The sequence below is a fragment of the Hirundo rustica genome, chromosome 7 (assembly GCF_015227805.2).
Source record: "Hirundo rustica isolate bHirRus1 chromosome 7, bHirRus1.pri.v3, whole genome shotgun sequence".
Taxonomy (NCBI): Eukaryota; Metazoa; Chordata; class Aves; order Passeriformes; family Hirundinidae; genus Hirundo; species Hirundo rustica.
In genome coordinates this window covers 35,370,911-35,393,971 of record NC_053456.1, presented here as the reverse complement: position 1 = coordinate 35,393,971, position 23,061 = coordinate 35,370,911, and the positions used below count along the sequence as shown (strand labels likewise).

The 23,061-nt window shown below is 47.4% G+C and overlaps 1 protein-coding gene across 7 annotated transcripts in view; it reads right to left on the bottom strand.

Moving 5' to 3' along the window:
• The window catches only part of HDAC4 (histone deacetylase 4), a 171,378-nt gene that overhangs the window by 2,245 nt on the left and 146,072 nt on the right, over positions 1-23,061 (bottom strand). For all 7 annotated transcript variants that reach the window (XM_040068889.1, XM_040068884.1, XM_040068886.1 and 4 more), the window contains 9 exons: positions 20,609-20,655; positions 15,517-15,624; positions 15,220-15,275; positions 14,641-14,728; positions 13,635-13,754; positions 11,879-11,976; positions 5,609-5,727; positions 3,896-4,029; positions 197-281 (listed from right to left, as the gene is read on the bottom strand). In XM_040068889.1, the coding sequence (XP_039924823.1) occupies positions 197-281; positions 3,896-4,029; positions 5,609-5,727; positions 11,879-11,976; positions 13,635-13,754; positions 14,641-14,728; positions 15,220-15,275; positions 15,517-15,624; positions 20,609-20,655 (855 nt within the window). The remainder of the gene's footprint in view (positions 1-196; positions 282-3,895; positions 4,030-5,608; positions 5,728-11,878; positions 11,977-13,634; positions 13,755-14,640; positions 14,729-15,219; positions 15,276-15,516; positions 15,625-20,608; positions 20,656-23,061) is intronic.

Here is a 23,061-nt window from a genome sequence, read left to right as displayed (position 1 = left end):
TCCCCCTAAAGGGCTAAAGCCTTGCTGGGCTTGGCTCCATCCACAGTAAAATCAGTTTGTGGCTGCACAAAAACCCAGTTCAGGGCGCAGTGACCGCCAGGAAACTGGGAAATGGGAGCGTGGAGCTGACAAAATGAGGGAGAAGCCCAAGGGGTGTCCCGCAGGGAACCAGCTGGGTCGGTGGGGCTGCACTCACTATGGATCTCGATGACTTTCTCCATGGAATGCACCGCGTTAGCATTTGCTCTCTGCTGGAAAACCTTCTCTGGAAGAGGGTCAAGCTGGAGAGAGAGAGAGGAACACCAAAGAAATGTTACCACTGAATCCCAGAATGGTACTGGTGAGAAGGGACATTAAAGCTCATCCCATTCCGTCCCCTGTCACGGGCAAGGACACCTCCCACCAGTCAATTCTGCTGTGCCATCCCAGGGGAAGGGCCTGACAGCACTGCTGGAGGAATGTTTTAGGATTTATTTGATTTCCTTTAGAAAAACCCAAGAAAAGGTGACACCACCGCCCTCCCAGGTTCTCCACTAATGAATGAATTAATCCCAAACCTCCAAGGTGGGCTGTCCAAAATGAGAGATGTCCACTGCTGTTAACTGTGCTGAAAACAGCATTCAAGGTCCAACCAGGGATGTTCCCCATCAAAGAACAGCCAGAGTTTAGTAGTGAAAAATATCTATGACAAAGTTTAACTTCTGCTCAAAGGCAAGAGAAGCTGCAGCAAAGACTGCTCTTAGGAGCACATGGTAGCCATTCCATAGGTACTTCAGTGGATGCCGCATTCCAGATTCAGTAATTATGGACTGCACTTTTTATTAATTCTCCACTCTAAAAATAGTTCTGCTCCAAACTGGTTTCTGTATGACATTAAGTGAAGGTAAAAGCAATTCTAGGATAAGTCTTTGAGCAAGAGCTTTCCAAGGCCTCTTGGCTGACACTGAGACAAAGCACGTTCCTGATTCCAGAGCACACTCCTCCTCCCGAAATGACACTCGCAAAGAGCCTCGGCCTGAGCAAAAAGGAGCAAAACCCTCTGGGCATGAGGCATCAGGTTGTCATCACCTTCTTGTTTGAAGGGCAGAGGCTGGTGATCCCCACAATGGACCAGGCAGCTCTGAAGGGTAATGGAAGAGGAATGGTGGCTAACTGGTCTGGACTGTCATCAGCAGACCTCGGAATCATGGAATGCCGGGGGGTGAAGGGATCTCAGAACTCATCTCACTCCACCCCCTGCCATGGGCAGGGGCACTTTCCACCATCCCAGGTTGCTCCAAGCCCCATCCAGCCCAGGCTTGGACACTTCCAGGGATCCAGGGGCAGCCACAGCTTCTCTGGGCAACCTGTGCCAGGGCCTCTGCACCCTCACAGGGAAAAATTCTTCCCCAGTATCTCATCTAACCCTGCCCTCTGTGGTTAAAATGGATTAAAACCATTCCCCCTTTTCCTGTCCCGTCAGGACCTTGTCCAAAGTTCTTGTCCAGCTCTCTTGGAGCTGCTTTAGGCACTGGAAGACTTCTTCCTGGAGCCTTCTCCAGACTGATTAACACAAACTCTCTCAGACTGATTTCCACTGAAGCCCTGTGAGCTTTGCACAGTTCTGCCACCACAGCGGTGCAGATCCATTCCCCAGCCCTGAGCCCCTCCCCCAGTGCAGTAATCAGCTGCACAGCCCCAGCTCTGGTTTAATTTCCTGGACAGTTGGAAAGGAGCTGGCTCCTGCACTTGCCCCGTGCTTCTCCCAACGCGGGAGTTTTGATCTCCGCCGGTGACGCCGACGCTCGGGGGACTGGCACCATTCCCCTCATTTCCTACGAGCCCCAGTGGAGCTCCAGGACGGCTCCTGAGCCAGTCCAGCTCCCTGCAGCCCGCCCTGGCCACAGCTGCCTGTCCATGTGTGTGCAGGCAGGATCCCCTGACACGCTGTAGATCAAACCGCATCAAAGGGCCGCGGAGCAGAGCTGCAGCCATTACCCCCGACTCCCTTGCCTTCAAAAGGTTCGAGGAAAGACCTGGATAAAATGAGTGTTTCCTGCTTTCTGATGTGCAGGAATATTACCCTATCTGCACAGCCCACCTAGGACAAGTGTGAGCAGGTCTGTGTTTAAGTGTCCTTGTATCCATGATTAAAATAATGAATGTTTTTTACCTTTAAGAATCGATATTCCCTCTGCTCAATAAAACCACTCAGACAGCTTGCAACATCCAAGGTATCCTGAGTGCTGAGCTCTCCCCACAGCCTTACACTCCCTAACACATCCATGGCTTGGATCAAGCACTTATTTACTGCACATGGTTGCAGTCAGCCTCCTCTGATCCTAGAGGCACACTGAGCAGGAAGAATGACATCCTCCAGGCGTTATTCCCATTGCTTCTCTTCCAAAGTGCATCCTCCACCCTAAAGCGGATGGAGCCAGAGGAATTGTCTGCGGTGACCACTTGAAACAGATGGGTGCTGCAATAAACACCTCACAGAATCCTAGGATGGTCTGGCTTGCAAGGGACCTTAGAGCTCAACCAGTCGCAACCCCTGCCAGGGACAGGGATACCTTCTAGAATATCCCAGGTTGCTCCAAACCTCATCCAACCTCTCCTTGGACACTTCCAGGGGCAGCCACAGCTTCTCTATGAAACCTGTGCCAGTGCCTTACCACTGGAATGCCCCTGTTTCCATGCTGGTGTGGCACCTGCCTCCCGAGCTTTCAGCTGTCCCAAGGGCTGAGCACAGGCTGGAGTCATTCCCCGTGCCCAGAGCCTTCTTAGAACTTGTTTGGCCAAGCACAAGCAGCAGGATGCTCCATGGACACTGGGAGCTGGGATGCTGGAAGCAGGTGCTTCTGATGAACCCCAGCTGGTTTATCTCTTGGCCTGGCTACTCCAGCCTTCCCCTTAAAGCCGAGTGAAGACAGAGCACTTCTGTAACAGGCTAGAAGTGAAACTGCTCCGCACCTCCATGCAGATCCAAGCTCCCTCTCCATCTCCCCAGACACCTGATGGTCACTGAATTACAACCCTTCGCAGAAATCAGCTCTCTCTGGAGACAGACCCACTGCTCAGATCCTCTGGTGCTGCACCTTAGCCCGAACTAACCGTACTCAAAAGCGCTCAAACATGATTTCAAGTTGCACCAGAGGAGGCTTCGGTTGGATATTAGGGAAAATTCCTTCACTGGAAGCATGCTTAGGCACTGAGTCAGGCCGCCCAGGGCAGTGGTGGAGTCATCATCCCTGCAGGGATTTCTAAGATGTGTACATGTAGCGTTTTTTCTTTCATCCCGCTGACACTTAAAAGTGGGTTAGAAGTGTGGGGTGGGGGGGAGGGGCGGAAGGCAGAAAAGATGGAGTATCTGAAGTTTTCTCTGTCAGAAAATACCCTGAGCTCTTCCTTCAGAATCCAACATCTTGCTATATTTCTCTGTCTGGCTCTTACCTTCCAACCACACCCCCTAAACTTTCTGGCCAATTTCTCTGACACAGCAAAGGCTTTTCCTACGCAGCAATGTGCAGAAAATAGAAAATATAACTACAAGGAAAAAATTCAGCTGCAAACCACGTCAAGCAGGCTGACCCATGCAGCAGGCACAGGCTGTAGAACTAGAGAGGTGAGCACAGAGAAGGGAGGGCTTGCGCAACAAATTCAGAAATTAATTAAAAGAGTTTTTTTTCAAAGAGCACAAAGCAAATTATTTGGACAAAGAACAAACCCGAAAAATCATTCCTAGCTGTTTCCCTCGTCACACGGACTGCAAAGCACAGGTGGTTTTTAAGCGTAAAACAAACACTCTTTAAAGCACCAAGCATCCAAAGGACACAAAACAATGACAGAAACTTGGTAGATGTGAGGATGAGACGCCCAAACTCGAGGGGGGAGGAAGTTTTGGGGGTGCCTGTACCTCGTTTCCCAGCAGGGCAGACACACAAGCCTCCGAGGCGTCGCAGATGGCTGTGAGGTCGTGGCCACCCTCAAGGGCCAGCACGATGCGGCCCCCGGCCAGGCCCATCAGCTGCTTCGTCAGGTACCCGAAGCCTGCAACGAGGGAACAGAGGAAATGCAGGAGAAGGGCAAAGGTGGCAGCTGGATTCGGGCTCCTGGCGGAGGATCAAAGAATTAGGGAGAGGAATTACATCATATTAAAAACTCAGCGGGGATTTGAAAGGGCTCAGCGCATAACACGAGCCAGGTTGGGCTTTAACGCACTTGCCGCTCAATTCCAGCCGTGGCTTCCCTAGGATGGATCCATGTGTCCCCACTAGCACCATCCCAGCTGAGAGCGTTCACCATCCTTCCCATGCCACCTCTCAGAACCCCGAGCTAAAGCCAGCAGCCAACATTTCCTCTGGAAGCAGAGAAAGGGGCAGATTTCTGCTGGATGTTGCTTTGTGGGGGGGAGGAGGAAGGGGAATCGGCCTAGTTTGGGTCGGGATAGCAGCAGTGCAGCGCCCCAGAGAGATTTAGGTTTGACATCTCGTTCTCAGCAGACGGCTCTTCCCGTCCATAATATGCTATAAAAATTCCAGGGGCACCCGGCACTTTGATCAGATGACACACAATACATTTCTGCCCCCTTTAAACAAAACAGAACCAAGCGGCGAGGATTTAAAAAACGTGTCCTCAAAGCAACCTTCCCCCTCCAGGAGAAAAAGAAAAAAAAAAAAAAAAAAATCAAAAAGCCAAACAAAGCAAAAGCCAGGGAACTTCTACCCACTCCCTGCTTTCTGCTTTGGAGCAAAACCCTTTGTGAGTCGGGAAAGTAATGAATTAACGGGCAGAAAAAAACATCCACTGCCAAGCCCATAACTGGTTTTGTGAGAGGAGCAGAGCGTGGCAAATTCAAACAGCAGGTAAACAAGACCTTCCCTTTCCCAAGTGTTTCTGGATATCTCAAGGAACTTGTCTCTTGTAAACCTATTTCACTTTATTCTTTATATAAAGTTTATAGGTTCAGCTCCCTTACGGGGTTTTAAAGTTCACTGTAGAGAACAACTTTCCTGGCTGGAAGAAACCCTTAAAAAATAATAATAAAACTCTTTTTGCAAGAAAAACTGTCCTCTGGATCAATTTGAATGAAACCGTGCCAGGTAAACTCCACATAACCTGGGGGGGGGAATTTCAGTGTATCTCTCAAAAACATCCCAGACCCAAAGCAAAAAGGAGGGTTTGGGGGGTCTCTGTAATTAATTCAAAGGTGGAGAGCAGATGTATTCAGCTCAAAATTTTAATAAGGTATCCTGGAGGAAGAAATAGACCTGCGGTAGAAAGGAGAGTGTTTACAGCTGGTATCGCCTTTTCCTGCAATTTTATATTAAAACCAGCATAACTCTCTAATTCAGCAGAGATGTGACTGCAAAAAAATTACACAATATTACATATTGAATATTTCAGAGTTGAAATATGCAATGCTTAAAAAAGAAGGAAAAAAAAATAGTTAAGGCTTCAGCCAGGCTAAATACGCATTATAAAAAGATAAATGCCATGAAAATTTGAAGAAAAAGGATGGAAGTTTTGCCGTTGAAATGAAAGCTCTGAAACAGACCCCGCAAAGTAAAATCTGGGAACGCTGTCCTTTAATCCCTAGGACAGGAGCGGAAGTAAAGCCCCCACTTACATTTTGCTGACAGGTTATATCCTCCAAGGGGTGTGGGGTGCCCTTCCACAGCATCGAAACCAGATGACACCAGCACAACATCTGGGGCAAACTCATTGGCAATGGGCATCACTACTGTCCTGCAACACAAAATACCCACAGCACACACGTTAGGGTGGCTCCTGAGCAAAGGCAGGGCTGTTGAAACCCTCTCACCAAACCCTAACTCCACGGCAAAGCCCATCTATTTCCCTACAAGGCGAGAGCCTGGCTGGAAGAACTCCTTGCGCTCTCTGGGATTTCCTCCACCTCGTGTTTTGAGCAGGGAAATGAGCTGTCACTCCTTGTGTTTCCCATTTGGGGTTATATCCTGGTTTACATACACGGGAATATGGGTAAAATAAGAGGGCATCTGGCACAGGCTGCAAAACTACCTGGGAAACCTCACCCCAGGGCAGTATCTCCAAGTCCTCCCTCAAAACATCTCCTCTAGGCTTTGCAAAGTGATTCCTTCCTCCCTTGCTGCACTTCTCACTTCCCACAGTAAAAGGCTGGGAGTGTCCCATGGGGCAGAATGCAAATATCCCACCCAGATCCATCATTCCCAGCGCTGCTTCCCCACCCAAATACACCTCTCCCAAGGCCAGTTCCCCATCCTCTGACATTTTGTTCACTAAAAAATGGATGGAATTGCTCAGCATCCCCATCCTACTGGTTATTAAAGTTGTATTTAAATGAAATAAGGGGTCTGTTCCTGTGTTTTTTCACCAGAAGAACTTCTTCCCCTTCTGCTTCCTCTCTCTCCAAACTTCACAATTTTTCCTCAAAACCTACACAAGGTTGCAAACATCTCATTCCCCACATCAAGACACACTTCCCAAATCAGGTTTTTTCCACTGTAACTGCACCTCCTGAATTCTGGATGTACTCCTAGGGCAACCTGACCTGTAATTTTGCCATTTCCCCATCCTAGGAACAACCACCAGCCAGGATAACCTTCTACAGCAGGAACTGAAGTTATTTTACCCACATCCCAAAGCATGGACCTGTAAATCTTTGCACACACGAGTACCTCACTTTATTGAGTCGAGTCTTTATGTGATGCTCTAAAAACATAGCCGAGGGGGGCTGTTCTGTGGTGAGAGATGGCTCAAGTGCTATCAGAATGCTCATCAAAGTTCCCAGTTTTTGCCATGAGGATATTAAACAGCCACAAGACATCTGCCAGAGTCAGCAGCTCGTGACATCCAGCTGAGCTTGTGCCCCTCCACAGAGCTGATTTTTAACGGGGCATCAACCTCTGCCCGCCACTGAGCAAACCCATCCCCAAGTCTCCGCTGCCACCACAGAGCAGGGATAGGCACCCAGACACCAAAAACGCTCCCCACACCTCCCAGCTTTATTTTTTTCCCAACTATTTGCCACAGCAGCCCCAGACCCTCCTGCAATTGCTGCTGATCTCCGTGTGCAGACACACAGACCTCTGCGAGAAAAATGGGATGTAATTTTTCCTTAATCTACAGAAAATCCCAACAAGGAGTTTGAATTTTCTCCTCTAACCATGTGATTGCCTTCTCCATTTTGTCCTTGGAGGACGATTCCATGAGGAAGACAAGAGTACAGTTCTGGCTGGTGACCCTACAGTTTGGTGGAACCCACAGGCACTTTTAGCAGAAAGCACCTCCCTCAGCGAGGGCAAAAGCAGCGATTCCAGAGCAAGTGCAGCAGCTGAGGGTTTATTTTCCCTGAGCTTTGAAGAGCTGCTGAGCTCTTTCATTCCTAACCCAAGGAGAACTGCTCAAATCATCAGATTTATTCCCCGCCCCCCTCCCCGAGTTATGATGCTGCAGGAGTTTGTAGGATCCTAGTGGAAGCGTGGGGTCACCAAAGCCAGCCCAAATCTGCACCCCCCAAGGTGTGGGGATAGTCCATCAGCACTGAGCAACCCCAGGGATCATGGAACCATGGGGATTCTCAGCCACAGGACAGCTCATGGAGCACAGAATGGTTGGGAAGGACCTTAAGGATCATCTCATTCCAACCCCGGCAGGCGTGTGATCCTGCCAAACACAGAGGCTCCTGAGGAATGGGGCAGCTGGTGACCCTCAGCTCGAGGTGGCTGTGGGTGACAGTGGCAGAGTGACCTCTCCAGCACAGCCACACGGCCCCCAGGGCTAACCCTGAACCCTGCCAGGGGCAGTCTTAGGAAAGAAAAAGCCCTCCTCCTAATTCCAGTACAACACCAGCATGCCAAAGCCACGGCCCCAGTTCTGTTTGATGCTCTCCATGGATGTAAAACTTGATACAGGAGGGCCAAAGCCAGCAATCCCTCACTTTGCCTTTTTAATTATAAGAAGAAATGACAAAAATCTGCTGTACTTCTGAGATTCCATCTGCAGACAACGTTTTGGACACATCTCATCCAGCTTTTTGCTTTTTAATTTTCCCTTGCCCACAGATAGAACCAGCCCCTTCGCTCAGATCCACCCCAGTAAAGCCAAACTCTCCAGAGGAACAAGGATTAAACTGCATACGGCCCCATGGCTTTGCCCTGCTGATGAGACTATAAAAAAGCCAAAAATTCAAATTATTACCCAGGAGATAATCAGTTCTGCCTGGAATTGGGTCTTTTAAGGAATGGCTGAGGTGGCTGTAAAGTTATTCACTGAACTATTCCTAACACTGAAATATTCATTCAATCCATGTAGAATTTAAAAAAAAAACAACAAGGAAGCTGAAATTTCCCACATTTCAGAGCCTTATTTTGCTTGCTTAAAATAAATGAAATCCTTTTATTTGCCTGGTTACAGCTGAGCTGAACAGCTCTACATGAGAGCAAACTGATGGCTGCAACCAGCAAAACCTCCCCGTTCTGTTCTGCAATCGCTTGGGAGAGAAAATTAAAATAAATGCAATTTTAGATCTATTTTCCAGAAGGCTGAATGAACAATTTTTAGCCTGGCATTAGCCAATTCCCCAATTAAATGCCTAATAAATAACAGGCAGATGAAGCAATCCTACAGAGGATTATTTTGGGCTTTAAATGTTCAATTGCAGGGAGTAAATTGGTGAAACTTAGAAGGCTGAACATGTTTCTAGAGACTTTTTTCCTCTCTTGGCCACATCTAAGTTTTATATCTATTTTAATATGTGCTATGTATATATTTATATATGTTTAGTGTATATATATTACACATATATTTACATATTGTATCTATTGATATATTACATATTTTATATATATCTTCTATATATATTTCGATATGTAGTTTTATACACATTATATATTTTATATATATAAGCTAAAAATGTTACCCAGTGCTCCTCAGGCTAACCAGCTTCCCAAAAATTCTGGTCTTTGCTTCTCCATGGTCATTTACTGTGTCAAAAGGGATTAGGAATCTGGGGACAAAATCGGCGTCGGGAGAGTATGAAACTGAAAATGCAGCAACAATCGTCCCAGGCAAAACATCATCATCTCTTCCCCAGCCTCCTCTTCCTCGCTCCTGAAATGATTTATGGATTGAGGGAAAAACCCAAAACCCCTCAAAACTGGTGCCTGAACTTGTTTAATGCTTTTTGAAAGCAGCAGGAGGAGAGGGAAGTGCAGTCCTGGCTTCTTCCTTCTGGTTGAGGTGTTTTAAATAAAATCAAATGTGGAATCGAGCTGTATGTGGAACTATGGCTGTGGAGGAGACCTCAGGACAGGGGAAAAAATTCTCAGACACACAACATAACTCATGGAATCATCAGGAAAACTTTCTTGCAGTACATTCAGAGGAAAACTCCTGCGGATAAAACGTTTTTAATTTCACTAACTGCTGTTCCCGTGTAAAAAGGAACCAGGCTGGAGCCTTCCCATTTCTCCTGGTCTCTTAAGCTGGGTTTGCACCTGGATCAGGAGGATTGGGAGAGGCAAACAGGATTTCTGCACACGTAGAATGTTACGGAAAACAAATCCCGGTCCAAAAAACCCCTCCAAATTTTACAGCTGTTTGTTTCTGTAACTACAGAACAACAGCGGAGACACTGGGAACATTCTGAGAAGTTCAGGGCTTTGGGAATGACGTGCCCTGCATTTTTCCCATTAAACTGACCCCACTTCTGCCTGACCTGTGAAATCTGGGATTGCCCACACGCTCGGGGGGTGAGTTCAGGCAAGGGATATGGAGCTGACTCTGACAGAGCCATGGCTATCAGGGGGTGCAGGAGCTCCAGGCTCCCAAAAACTTCCCAAATCCCTTATCACCCCCCCACACACAAAACCAGGGCACCCCAACCTGCAGCGGGGGCCGGCAGTGATTTTAGCCCCAGGTTAGGAAGGTAACAAGTGACAAAGTGCAGGGAAAAACACATTTTTAGCTCTTCTCACTTCTGATATGTCTTCGTGGCATTAAGGACCATCCAGAGGTCAGGAGAGTTTGGGAACCCCAAGACTGGGGAGATAATATTTGGAGACAGGATGAAAATCACTGATGTGAGTTTCCATCTTTTTTTTTTGGATGAAGCAAACCCACACTGAAACAGGTTTTCAGCATGGGGATGAGTGGTTTCACTGGGATTTATTTATTCCCTCATTTCTCTTGTTGAGGACAATTATCTCCGTTATTTTCATTTCTCAAACCCACACACTGGCTCTTCCTGAAATACACCAACAAAAAACGAGAAGCACACCGCTTATTTAAATCTGCTCCTTTTACACAGAGAAAGGACTTTTGTACCCTTAAAACAGGCAGGCATGTGAAGAGTTAAGGCTTGAGGGGAAAAAAAAAAAAAAAAAAAAAAGAAAAAGTCTATCAGTATCTTTGCCTAGCTCAAAGGATTTCCACTGATTCCTCTCCAGACTTCAAAGCCTCACAGTTTGGCATTCGGACTGGTTTGAATTAAAGCTCAGTTCTCCACTGCGAGTTTCCAAGTTCATGGTGAAAATGCCTCCTGCTTCTGGAGTTCATTATGGCCAATTTTCTTATCTTTTCTTCATCTTCGGTTTGATCCCCAGCAAATGCAACGTGGCATTCGACAGGGTGGAATAACAAGGTGCTGCCTTGAAGGCATGTATTGTCTCAAGGGGCTAAAGCAAGAAAAGAAGGGGGAAAAAAATAGGATATATGACCCATTCCCTTCACTTTCTAACTCTCGGGGGACTATAAATTGCAAACTTCAAAGTGTTCTTTTACATTAAAATCAATAGAAAGATTCAGGGGGTGGGGGGGAAAAATGTTTTTCAAAGGAGCTGGTTAAGATTTAAAAAGGTCACTTGATAATGTATTGTCATGGCCAAACTTGGCATAGGATGAAAAAAAAACTTCTCGTTTAACCGACGGTTAAACTGAAGGTGTGCAGGCTCTGGGAGGAGCATCCCTCAGCTCTCCCAAAATAAGGGCTGTGACCAGCTCCAAAGGCTGTTCCCTAAATAGCTGCAATGTCCAGGCAAGCAGACCCCAGGAATAGCTGGCAAAGGCCTCACTATGCAGCCCTGAGCCTCTTCCAGGAGCCTGGAAACTCAATTAGTGTTTAATGTCCCTGTGTCCCCAGCTCCAGGCGCTCTGGCTAATGAGGAGATCCATTCTGGGAACTGCTGAGATAGCCAGGCTTCCCCTCAGGAGCAAAGTGCTGCCCTCCTGGGCCAGGAGCGACACAATGGCAGTGATCTGGTGTCATTTGAGACTCTGTACGTTCTATGAGGGCTTTTTGATGGCACAACGAAGGGGGGGGAAAAGGCGCTTTTTGCTCAGCATAACAGGACATAGCAGAGAAGAGCAGAAAATAACGCTCCCGGATTTAATGCCGTCCCACGGAGATGATATTCCAGAAATTCATATCCCATAATCTGGCAAGTGTGTGTCTGCCTGAATTTAGGCCCCCCGAGGTGCAGTAAACCCTCTGCGAGGACAGAAAACCACTTCAGCTTGTTAAAGGAGAGGCCAGGTGGACACATGGCACAGGGGAGCCAGGGGGTGAGACAGGACAGCGTCTAAGAAAAATCAGGGAATGGTTTGGGTGGGCAGGACACCTGAAGTTCATCCAGGTGCCACTCCTGCCATGGGCAGGGACACCTTCCACTGTCCCAGGCTGCTCCAAGCCCCAGTGTCCAACCTGGCCTTGGACACTGCCAGGAACCCAAGGGGCAGCCACAGCTTCTCTGGGCACCCTGTGCCAAGGCCTCTCTTGGACGAGTAATATTAAAATCTTAAAAGCTTATCAAAAGCGAAATCAAGGAGGATGGCACGAGGAGAAAGAAATCCAGCTGAGGTGCAAAATACGTTTGTGAGAGAGAAAATTCAGTAGTACCTGAAGGCAGTTAAATATTCCGTGTCTCCCATGGGCGGATCCAGGCCACCAGTAAATGCCATGTTAACATTGAAACCAACTCCTGCTCCCGTGCCAACCTGGAAAAGCAAAATGGGACCCTTCATTAGCAAGTTCTGGTGACACATCTTTGCTGTTTTGATGTTCTCCCAGCTGAATTTGTATCTGTATCCAGTAGTGAGGTCAATTAGCCCCTGGTCCCTGAAACAAGAGGGAAAATAAAGCTCCTCCACACTCAGATCTTTATGGGGGCAGAGGCAGTGGTGCCTGCTGCTCACCCGAAAAAACACCCCATCATCAACTGCACCCTCTTGATGTTTTTGCAGCAGAGTGTGCTGCATGTAATGTTTTTCCACAATTCATTTTCAGCTTGATTCAGGAGCTTATTTTATATTTCACTACCGTTGCAGCTGGGGGATTTTAATCAGAGTGAGCTCCCCCTCTGCTGGAGAAAAATAGGATTCACAGAGAAAGGATTTTGGCTGCTTGAGGGACACGTGGGTGGAGATGTAAATATATCCCTCTCCTTGCTGGTACTGCAAATGTCCCCATCTGCCCTCCCTGCAACTACCTGAGAGAGGGGAAAACTGAAAAATAAACCAGGGGTTTCCAGCTTTTTTTTTTTTTTTTTTTTTTTTTTTTTTTCCCCCAGGAAGGCCTCTGCATATGAAAAAAAAAAATTTAAAAAGTGAAAATGAATGTATTGCACAGCTGGATAAAACTGCATGGCTTTTGTTACACACTATTTCTCATACTGGTGCAATTACTTTTGCTAAAAAAACACAGGGGTGGGTGTTCATCTACCCACGGTGGGTTGTTTATCCATTGTTGGCTTAAATCAGACTTGTTTTGCATCCTTTCTTTTATTTGGTCTAAAATGACACATCTAAAAATGACTCTTTTTGTAAACCAGATTGCTGAAAAGCAGGAATTAAACCTGACACAAAGGGCTGCTGTTCATTCACTACAACAGGGTGATGGAGCAGCATTAGGTCACATCTAAGTTTCTTTAGAGGTTGAATGGAAACATTGTTTTCTCAATCAGAAAATGTAAAATTGACAGATGAACAAGTTTTCAGATGTCACCTGGAGAGTCTCAGAGGCTAAATCACCCTGAAGGACCATATTTCCTCCCAGCCCAGAGGGAAAGAAGGATGTATCCACCCAGAGCTCAGCTCTCAGCTTCACTGGCCCAGCCCTCCTGCTGCAGACTGACACCACCAGGAAAGGGGGATTTGCTCCAGCAACATCTGTGACTGGTCCTCAAATCCCGCAAATTTGGGGTGGAGGTGCAGCCTTGGTGGTGGTGAGTGAGATGCCTGAACAAGGCCAGGAGAAAGAAGGGAAGGTGGAGAAGGGGAGATGGAGATAAGGAGGCAGACAGGCTCCACAGCTGTGCCAGGAAAACAGAATGTGGGTGGTGCAGCCATAGACAATCTGTTCCTTCTGCATCTAAGAAACTTCTGCTGAGGAAGGAGAAACCCTGAGCAGGACACGGAGTGCTGGGACAGCTGGCAGAGGGCTCCTCTGGAACAGGTTGTCCCACAAGGGCTGGAGAGCTTAATTGCAGTGACTCCTTTGCTGCCATCCCGCCAGCGCCAGCTGGGACACGGTGCCCAAGGCTGTGGGATCACACAGACGTGGCATGTCCTTAGATGGGAACACAAAACCCAGAGGAGCTCTGGCAAGGTAGCAGGAGCTCCTCTGAGTCCCAGGATTCTGGGATCCATGCGCTCACCTCATCTGGAGCGCCGCTGCCTGGGAAGAAGTTGCCATCATCGTAGCGATGTAGTGAGATATAAAGGACATTGGGATCGTTGTAGAAGGCCTGCTGGGTACCATTCCCGTGGTGGACATCCTGCAGGGACAGGGATCACAGGAGGGAGGTTAATCTTTCGGTAAAAACATGGATTAAAGGCATCAGTTTGGGATTTGGAGAGGTTTCCTTGCTGTTGAGCTTTGTTTTCTCCAACCTGGCTGAGGCAGTTTACGGGGAATGGGAATAACCTGTCTTGCACACCTACTTGGAGATTACACTCCTTGTTTAACACATGGGATAAACCCAATCCCGAGTGTCTGTCAAACTGAGGACTCATATACCTGGATGGAAATAACTGGATTCACACCAATCTTGGGGGATGGAGATACTGGGATATTTGCTGCCCCACACCTGCATCTTTAGTCAGTCTGTGGGGTGAGCGCTGATACAAGTAAAGCTCTGCTGGATCCAGGTTAAACACCACAACACATGAGAGCTCCCCTACTGAGCTGCTGTGCGGTGCACAAACACAGCTTGTGACAGGACAGGTATTCAAAATTCCCTGACACCAAAATCAGGTGGGAAGTGAGGGAAAAAACATTCATCCAGTAGGTCCAAAAGACAAATAAATGCATTTTAACTTCTGGGTTTAACCCATGGGTGATTTGTGGCAACAGAACCAAAACTTTTGGCTGATACCCAGTCACTCCAATGCCTTCCCAGTCACATTAAAATCTATTAAAAAATAAACATCTATACATTGCCACAGCAGAATCCCAAGGAAGTCCTTCCCTTTTATTGGAAAATGATGGTCCCTTTAAGAATTTTTTATCAGATTAGAATACTATCATTCAATTAAAACCCCAAATTTTGGCTTGCAGACAACAGGCAAGAATTTTTTCACTGACTTACAGGGTCAAGAAGAAACCCATTCAGATTAACTGCCACTTGCTCTCCCAAAGGGAACGAAGGGACATTTACTCACCCAGTCCACGATGAGGATTTTGCTCACGTTGAGTCTTTGCTGAAGCAGCTTGGCTGCAATTGCCACAGAGTTAAAATAGCAGAAACCCCTGGGAGGGGAGACAAGAGGAAAAGAGAGTTGTTAATTACAGCTTCTCGTGGTCCCAGTGCATCCACCACCTAGATGGAACGCAGGAGGGAGTTCCTTCTGCTCTCACTCTTCTTTCCTCCCTGGAAACATTGGAAAGGCTTGTGTTGAGAGAGACCTTGAAGCTCATCTCATTCCACAGGCAGGGACACCTTCCACTAGATTCACTTCCCATTGGAAGTGCTGTATTCCAGCAGCAGGCTCTAGGGAAACAGGGAACGTCCCACACTTGCCCAAACCCACTCCTGATCCTTGCTAGAAAACACCCTCCCAAAAGCACCAAGCAGGATCTTACCCTGCTCCAGAGGATCTGGGGAGCTTTGAGGAGCACACATCTCATCTAGCAATACACAGAAATTCCATAGTGATAACCTAACAGAACTCCTTTGGGATTTCCAGCTGTGGATCCCCCATCAAAGGAGCCTGGATGAAGCCAACGAACCCCATACTCACATGGGTGTGCTCTCCTCCGCATGGTGACCTGGCGGCCGGACAACAGCAAATCCATTCTGCATGCAAAAAAGGAGGAAAGAAAAAGGTCAGAGGGACAAGGATGCACACAGGGGTTGCAGCCAGAGGCCTTAATCCCGCTTGGGAACTCTGGAGTTGCTCTCGATGGCTTCCTCACAAGGTCACAGCAGTGGATGATGCTTTCCCTCGCTGCGGAGGGGGAAAAAGTCCTAGAGTTGCTGTGTGGCAGAGCCCTGAGCAGAGCCCCGCACAGAGCACAGCTGAGGGCTGTTTTCATACCTTCAGCTCTCCTGTGGCCACTTTGAACACCAGCTCGATGACACAGCCCACGGCCAGGCGAGCGGCGCCAGACGAGTGCACCTCGTTCCAAATGGTGTCACTGTCGACCTGACGGGGACACACAGGAACCAGGTTAGGAGCAGGGAGGGCAGCCAGGAATCAAGAGACCCTGTCTTATAAAGACATCACTCACAGAGGGTGATAGGACAAAGGCAATGGCTTTCAACTGAAAGGAAAGGGGTTTGTTTCCGATATTGGGAAGGAATTCTTCCCTGTGAAGGTGGGCAGGCCCTGGCACAGGTTGCCCAGAGAAGCTGTGGCTGCCCCTGGATCCCTGGAAATGTCCAAGGCCAGGCTGGAGCAACCTGGGCTAACGGAAGGTGTCCCTGACCATGGCAGAGGATGGACTGAAATGGTCTTTAAGGTCCTTTCCAACCCAAACCATTCTGTGATTCTGTGACCACGGAACCAGCATTTAACTGCTGCAGGAAATTGATCCCAGACAAAATAAAAAAGGTTTAGGAAATAATTCAATGATTCTCTAAAATAAAAAAAAAAACATAATAAAGACGGATGTTTGGTGTTGGGCATTTAAATAACAACTGCCCAGGAGTGACAGCAGCTTCCCAGGGGAACCACAAGCTCACCCACCCTGACAACAGACCTTCAGCATCCCATGCTGACTACACAGATTTGCTCCAACGCTAAAGATTCAATAGAACCACCGTATTTCTCCCCCTGAAAATGTGGAAAGAGGCCACAGGCAAGGCAAAACACCCTGCAGGCAGGCCCATGTTGCTGTTATTCCAGATAACGTGTCACCAGATAAACGGGACGTTCTCCACTGGGAAGGATCACCAGCTATTTTTCACATATTACTCTGCCCCGAGTGTATTTATGGAAACAATGTCAAAAGGCAGAGATGGGAGAAGTAAAAGATCATTTGTTGTGCCTGGCTCACTGAGCAGTGAGGAGACACAAGTGGCTCCACAGAGGACTGATCCAGCCTGCTTCCCAGCCTCCTTCCATGCTGAAGCCATGACTGGAAATCATTCCAGCTCTGTGATCGTGGATCACTTCTGGTAGCATCCACCTCGAGGATGCTTTGGAAGCCACAATGAACTAGGAAAGCACTTGAAGAACACCAAAAAGCCTCTGGGGATTGCCACTGCATTGTGGGAGAGCCCTGCAGTGACTATTTGTGGCCTCAGGGCTCCTCTGAACCCCGGTAAGTTTGGGCAGTAACAAGGGAACAGCAGTAGGATGGCGTCTGTGTTACACACACCAGCTCCAGGAGTCCTGGATCAGGACTGCACACATGCAGAAGATGGGACATGACCAGGTCTCTCCAAAAGCCCCTAAAGAGGTGGGAAGAAGCCCAAGCTGCTTCTCCTCCCCACTGAACAGCACACTGGTGGCTCTGTGAGGGTCCATCTTCAGCCTCCTGTCACTGGATCTGACCCCACGAGCGCAACAACCCCATCTTTGGGCATATCTAACCCATCCTCGAGGAACCCTAACCCATTTTTTTTGGTCTTCGGAAGAAAATACCTCAGGACACTAACGGAAGAGCTTCCCCTCATGCCTGTACACAGTGACTTTCAGGGCCCCTTCCATGGACCCTCTTCCTTCCCTGTGAGGCATCAGAGGAATGGAAATACAAAATACCCAAATTCACATGTCCTAAGGGGCCAGCAGACCCTCAGATGGCTGCTGGGGCCAGTTTTTCCCATAAAACAGACAGAATTCTTCAGTGCCAGAGCCAAGCACTGCCACGTTCAGCCCTGCCAGGAAGATTCCAGGAAGAATGTCCGAAATGAAACCCAAGGAGTTTTTCCTTCCTCATAATAAAAACTACAATTCCTTTACAATTATTTCCTTCCTTTAAGGAAAACTTGAGGTTTTTTTATTAATATCCACAATGAGACTCCCATTCATCCCATAAATTCCTCCTACTCACACTGTAAACTTTCCTATCCACTAATGTGCAGCTATCTCAGAATTAAATGAGCACCTTACAAAAGATTTCATTATTCTACTAATTTAGCTGAAAAACTACACAGGTAAGAAATCAAGCACCAGGACAAGCAGACACAGGTTGTACCAGAGCTTCAGACCCTGCAAAGCGAAGGAGTTTTACTCTCCCCTTACAGAGGAAGACACCCCACCGTGTCTCCTCCTGTTCTCAATTAAATAATCCTCACATTCTGTTCCTCTGACTCGCTAATTAGTTCCTCCTCATTTCCATCCCACGGAAGTCCTTTCCATGCTATCTGCTCTGCAAGAACTTACTTTACTTGAACAGTTAAAACTGATGATATGCTCTAATCAAAGTCCTTGCACCCCAAAATAGGATCACCTACTCTGGAGAAGATCAACAACACAAACACCTCTGGAATTTTTAGAACACATGCAGAAAAATTATGCAGATCTTCAGGTATTTTTAGAATGTGCGTAGCAAAACACTACACAGGAAAGAAAACAAATTTATCAGCTATCCTAGAATGGAGCATTTGAGTGTTTTGAAGAATCTGGATGCAAGTGTGCTGGGATGGTCTTGCAGATTTTCAAAGCCTTAACTCCTTTCTCCCAAAACCTTCTTCCAATTATCCTGGATTAGGGAGGGCCGTGGTGCGTGGAAGTGAGGCGTTGAAAAAGGGTTGTGAGCTGCAGAGGAGCGAAGCTGAGCAAAATTCCCAAGTGATCAGCAAAAATAAATGAGTGATGTTTCACTCAGAGCTCACATCTGTTGATTTCCGTGCTTCTGTGCTTGCTTTCTTCCTCTCCTGCTAGGACCAGACAGCTGCGGAAGCGAGGAGGATTGTCAGCCATGGGAAGGCTTCTTGGGATAAACCAAAGAAGGAAAAAGAGTTTCCAAGCACCTGGGAACAAATTTACCCTTTCTCTCCTTGATTTCAAGTCATTGAGAGTGAGTTTTTTAATTTAAAGAGAGAGCTTGAAAGGTGTTACGAGATGGAGGGATTTGCTCTGAACTGTTTTCCTGCTGCTTCACTCCAAGAGCACCGGGAGTGTTTGGACAATGCTCTCAGGGATGCACAGGGTAGGAATGTTGGGGTGTCTGTGCAGGGCCAGGGGTTGGATCAATTACCCCTGTGGGTGCTTTCAACTCTGGATATTCTGCGATTCACTCTCTCGCCTGTCCTTCGTCTTGCTCATTGTTGAGGACAACTCATGCCTGCTCAAGTTCCATCCTCTGTCCTGAGGCAAAACAGCTCTCCAGGGGCTTCTCCCCCAAAAAACTGCCCTGCACCCCCCTCCAGACCCATCCTTCCTTTTCATCTACGCAGCATCCCCAAAGGAAGAGAGCCACACTTGATTGCCTGCAGGAAAACAAAGCTTTCCAGCCCATAATTTCACGTAACACTCTCAGCCCCTGAGTTCCAATCATCAGCCATAACTCCATTTTATCCTGCTCCAGGATAAATCCAAAGGAGGACCCTTCCTACATTATTCTACTGATTTTTAAATTATTTTTTCCTTTCCTTTTGACTTTAAGATGCCATGTTTGTCCTCTGAAAAATATGTGGCCAACGACAGGGAACGGCTCCCTACTGAGAGAGGCAGGGCGAGGTGGGATACTGGGAAGGAATTCTTCCCTGTGAGGGTGGGGAGGCCCTGGCACAGGTTTTGCTGACAGGATTGCTAAAGCACTGCACTAAAGTCAGCAAATATTCAATATTAAGAGTCTGTGGAGACAACCAAGCAGCAAGCACCATCTTTATTGGGAGCATATCACGAATACCAGCACTGAGGCGTTTCCTGCCCTGATTTGGGGTTTAATGCAAGACTTCTGGGCCCGTGCTGGGCTCAGACACTGTCTCTACTTGTTACCATTCAGTCTTCATTTGCAAATGATAATTTTTTTTTTTTGCTTTGAATGGCATGCCTGACTGCAGGGCAGAGTAAATCCAAACCTTTCAAGCTCTGGCCAAAAATTTGCCATGAATTAGGCGACTGCAGCATATTTACAATACAAAATAAAATATCTCCACGAGTGGCGGTACGAATAAACGACGATTATTCTCTTTTTCTTTTTTTTCTTTTTTTTTTTTTTTCTGATGGGATAATTTTCAAAGCAGCGATTTTGCAAAGACTCAGGAAGAAAACAATTTTGTTTCATTTCCATAACAGAATCCAGACCTTGAAAATTCAACCTCATGAGCTACAATTATGCAGCAGAACTACCACTGTGAATTTTCAAACACAATGCCTTTTATTGTCTCTTCTCATTCTTTTTTCCCCTTCCTGTTCGCCACGATTTTCTGTCCTGTCACCCTCCAAAGAAACACTGGAGCAGAAAGTCTGACTTGAAAGGGAAACTTCTAAGCTTTCAGGCTTCAAAGGAAAACAAGAAAACCTTCAGAACAAGGTGTTTGGGGTTTTTTCGGCTTTATGGGAACAAACAACAGCAAAAACCCCTGATTATATGGAAATTTGACAGCTGAAAAGTATCGCTCAGCTTTTCCATGAGGGATGGAGGGGTATTTTAGTCACCTCCTGGAGAATCCACGTGGATTATCCTGGAGGTGGAGAATAAAAGATGCCAAATGCCGTTTCATTCCAGGGCAGCAATGCAGCGAACTTGCTATTCACAGGAATATGTACATTCCCAAAAAATTGTTCTGTTTTTTGTGGCCACGTTTCCCACCTGCTGTGGGAGGCAGGCAACTCTAGAGCCCCGAGACTGACGATACAACAGCTCCACAGCACGAGCACGCCCTGCTTTCCACGGAGCAGAAAAAGCACTTTGGGATGCAAGGGCTGCTTCCAAACACAGCAAGCCCTTCACCACTAAATACCCCTGCCTGGGAAATGAGAGTTTTTCCTCCTAAACATGCCTCTGTATGTCACACGCTCCTGGGCTCTCCAGAACGGCTCCAAAATCCTCCTGCTGCTTTTGAAGAAATGCACGTGAGGCCGAGGCAGCCCGTGCCCCGGGCAGCCCCTGCTCACGGGCAGCATCTGGCTGCAATTACCCGGCCGACGGAATGCGAAACAGCGATTTTTGGTACTGAGGGGACCGGGAGAGAACAAACAGGACATTATTTACACATTAAAGGGAGTTACTCACCCCGACACCACCGCAAGGCAGCCTGACAAACATCGACGTTAGGGAACCTGTTGGGGGGAGGACACAAGAAATGCACTTTGTGAGTCAAGAAGTCAGAGGTCACCAGATTCTGGGGCCAGTTTTGTGGCAATTCTGCAATCTTTCCGAGCACAGAAACACAGACTGGGGATTTTCCTCCTACTTTCAGCCAGCCCTGTTACAACTCACACACACACACACAGAGTGTGCACACTTGGGCTCCTGAAAAAACTCTCTATAAATCACTCATTTTTAGGCAAGGTTTGGGAGTTGTCTGATATTTCGAGACTATGTAAGGAAGATGTCACCAACAATTACTCAGCCTGTCTTCTCAGAGGAGCACTTTAACCCCTTCCCACTGAGGGAGGACATGAAATCACAAAACCACCCCAATTATCACTCATCTGCAGTTATTAAATGACTCTGGAGAACATGGGCTTCATAAAAGAGGAAGACAAAAAAATAAACCAGTGGCAAGCAAAGAAAAAACATGTGTTTTGACTGAAATAGCAAAACCAACAAGGAGAATTTGAGAAAAATTGAGAAAACCATCTGCAGGGCTAATTTTGGATCTGTAGGAAATGTAACATCACTTTCGGGGTTTGTGTGTGAGCAAATTATCCTCCACGCAAAATTCTGTGGGGCCCTGGGCAACCTGGTCTGGTGGAAGGTGTTCCTGCCCATGGCAGGGGGTGGAATGGGGTGAGCTTCAAGGACCATTCCCCACCCAGACCATTTGGGATTGTGTTACTGAAAGAGGAGTTCATGCATCTGGATTCATCTGAGCTCAAAGTGAGATGCGCTCTTTGATTAGATCCACATGGAAGTTCTTAGATCATCCTGCCTAAGACCTCCTCTCACATCTCTCACTGCTAAGCCATGCATTATTTCTGTATTTATCTTCTTGACAACAATTTAGGATTGCTCCCCACAAATTAAAGGAGCTTTATTTGCCTAAATTTCAACTTGTCCAGCCGGTTCCAAATATTTCCACTGTCCAGAGAGAGATGGGTTTGCATTTTGTATCCTTGACAGGACAAGGGGGCATGGCTTTAAACTAAAAGAGGGCAGGGATAGATGGAATATTGGGAAGGAATTGTTCCCTGGGAGGTGGGCACACTTCACAGGGTGCCCAGAGAAGCTGTGGCTGCCCCTGGATCCCTGGCAGTGTCCAAGGCCAGGCTGGATGGGGCTTGGAGCAGCCTGGGACAGTGGAAGGTGTCCCTGCACATGGCAGGGGCTGGGATGAGATGAACTTTAAGGTCCCTTCCCACCCAAACCGTTCTTGTGATTCCATGAAGGCACATCCTGCTTTTCATTTGCAGAAGCTTAACAAGAAACATCCTGTGTCCTGAAAAGCCTTTTCCTTTTCAGGCTGAGGTTTCTCAGGCTTTTTTTCTTCCTCACGGAGGTATCAAAGGCGGAAGAGTTTACACTGAGTCATCAGCCCTAACAAACTCTCATTTGCATCCCTAAACTTCACACAAAGCTTTGCCCTCAGCCTTCAAACCTGTCCTAAACCCACCCTTTAACGTGCTTCAAAGAACCCCACAAAGCTGGTTTGTAAATTAAAAGCCTTTTCAACCCCCAACAGGAGAGGATGATTGAAGGAGGGGTTTTTTACAGGCGTGTTCCCCTCTCCACATGGAGCTTTTCCCTGATATCCTCGCTCAAGCCTGCCCTGTGGAAGCCATCAGGAGAGAAGGGGGTCATGTGGGCTAGCAACCAGTGCCACTGTCAGCATCTCCAGGCTAAAATGGTGCCAAGTGGGCTTGGCAAGAAGAAACCAGGTCTAAGCTCAGTTAAGAGCTACTGGACATCCCCTTCTACTGGAGACTCTTGGGGACCTGACCTCCCACAGCTCCAGGGCTTTTCTGCCAAGTTGTATCCAAACAGGGAATGTTCTGTACTGGAAAGCCCTCAGGTGTTAGAATTTCTCTTCCCTATAGGATTAAACTTGATCTCTACAAACATTTTAAAACAAGCGATTGAAGGCACAGGGGGCGCAGAACCAAGGAGCTGAGGCAGAGCAAGGGTTGCTGCCTCCACAGGTACTCTGCAGAAACCATCAGGAATTTGGGTGTCCCCCCAAAAATGCCATCTAAATAAACTGTATCTCCAATGGCATCTGTGGAACTGTTGAGACAGATCGTGCTGAGTCAAGGAGGGAGTGGAAAAGCATCCCAAGAGAATTTTCTCAGATCTTCCAGGGAAGATTTACCAAAGTAAAAATTTACATCCTAATAGAGCTATCATTCAGCTGGAGGTGTCTACTTTTGTGTTCTCTGTCTTTAAAGAGGTAGAAGTGAGCTATAAATACCGTGCTAATTGCATGTTTAACTACTAGCGAATGGCTTCCCTCTCTGGGAGCTCATGGACACACTGAGCAAAGCCTTTCCAGCTCCTTCGCTGTGACCACTACATGATGAAGGCCA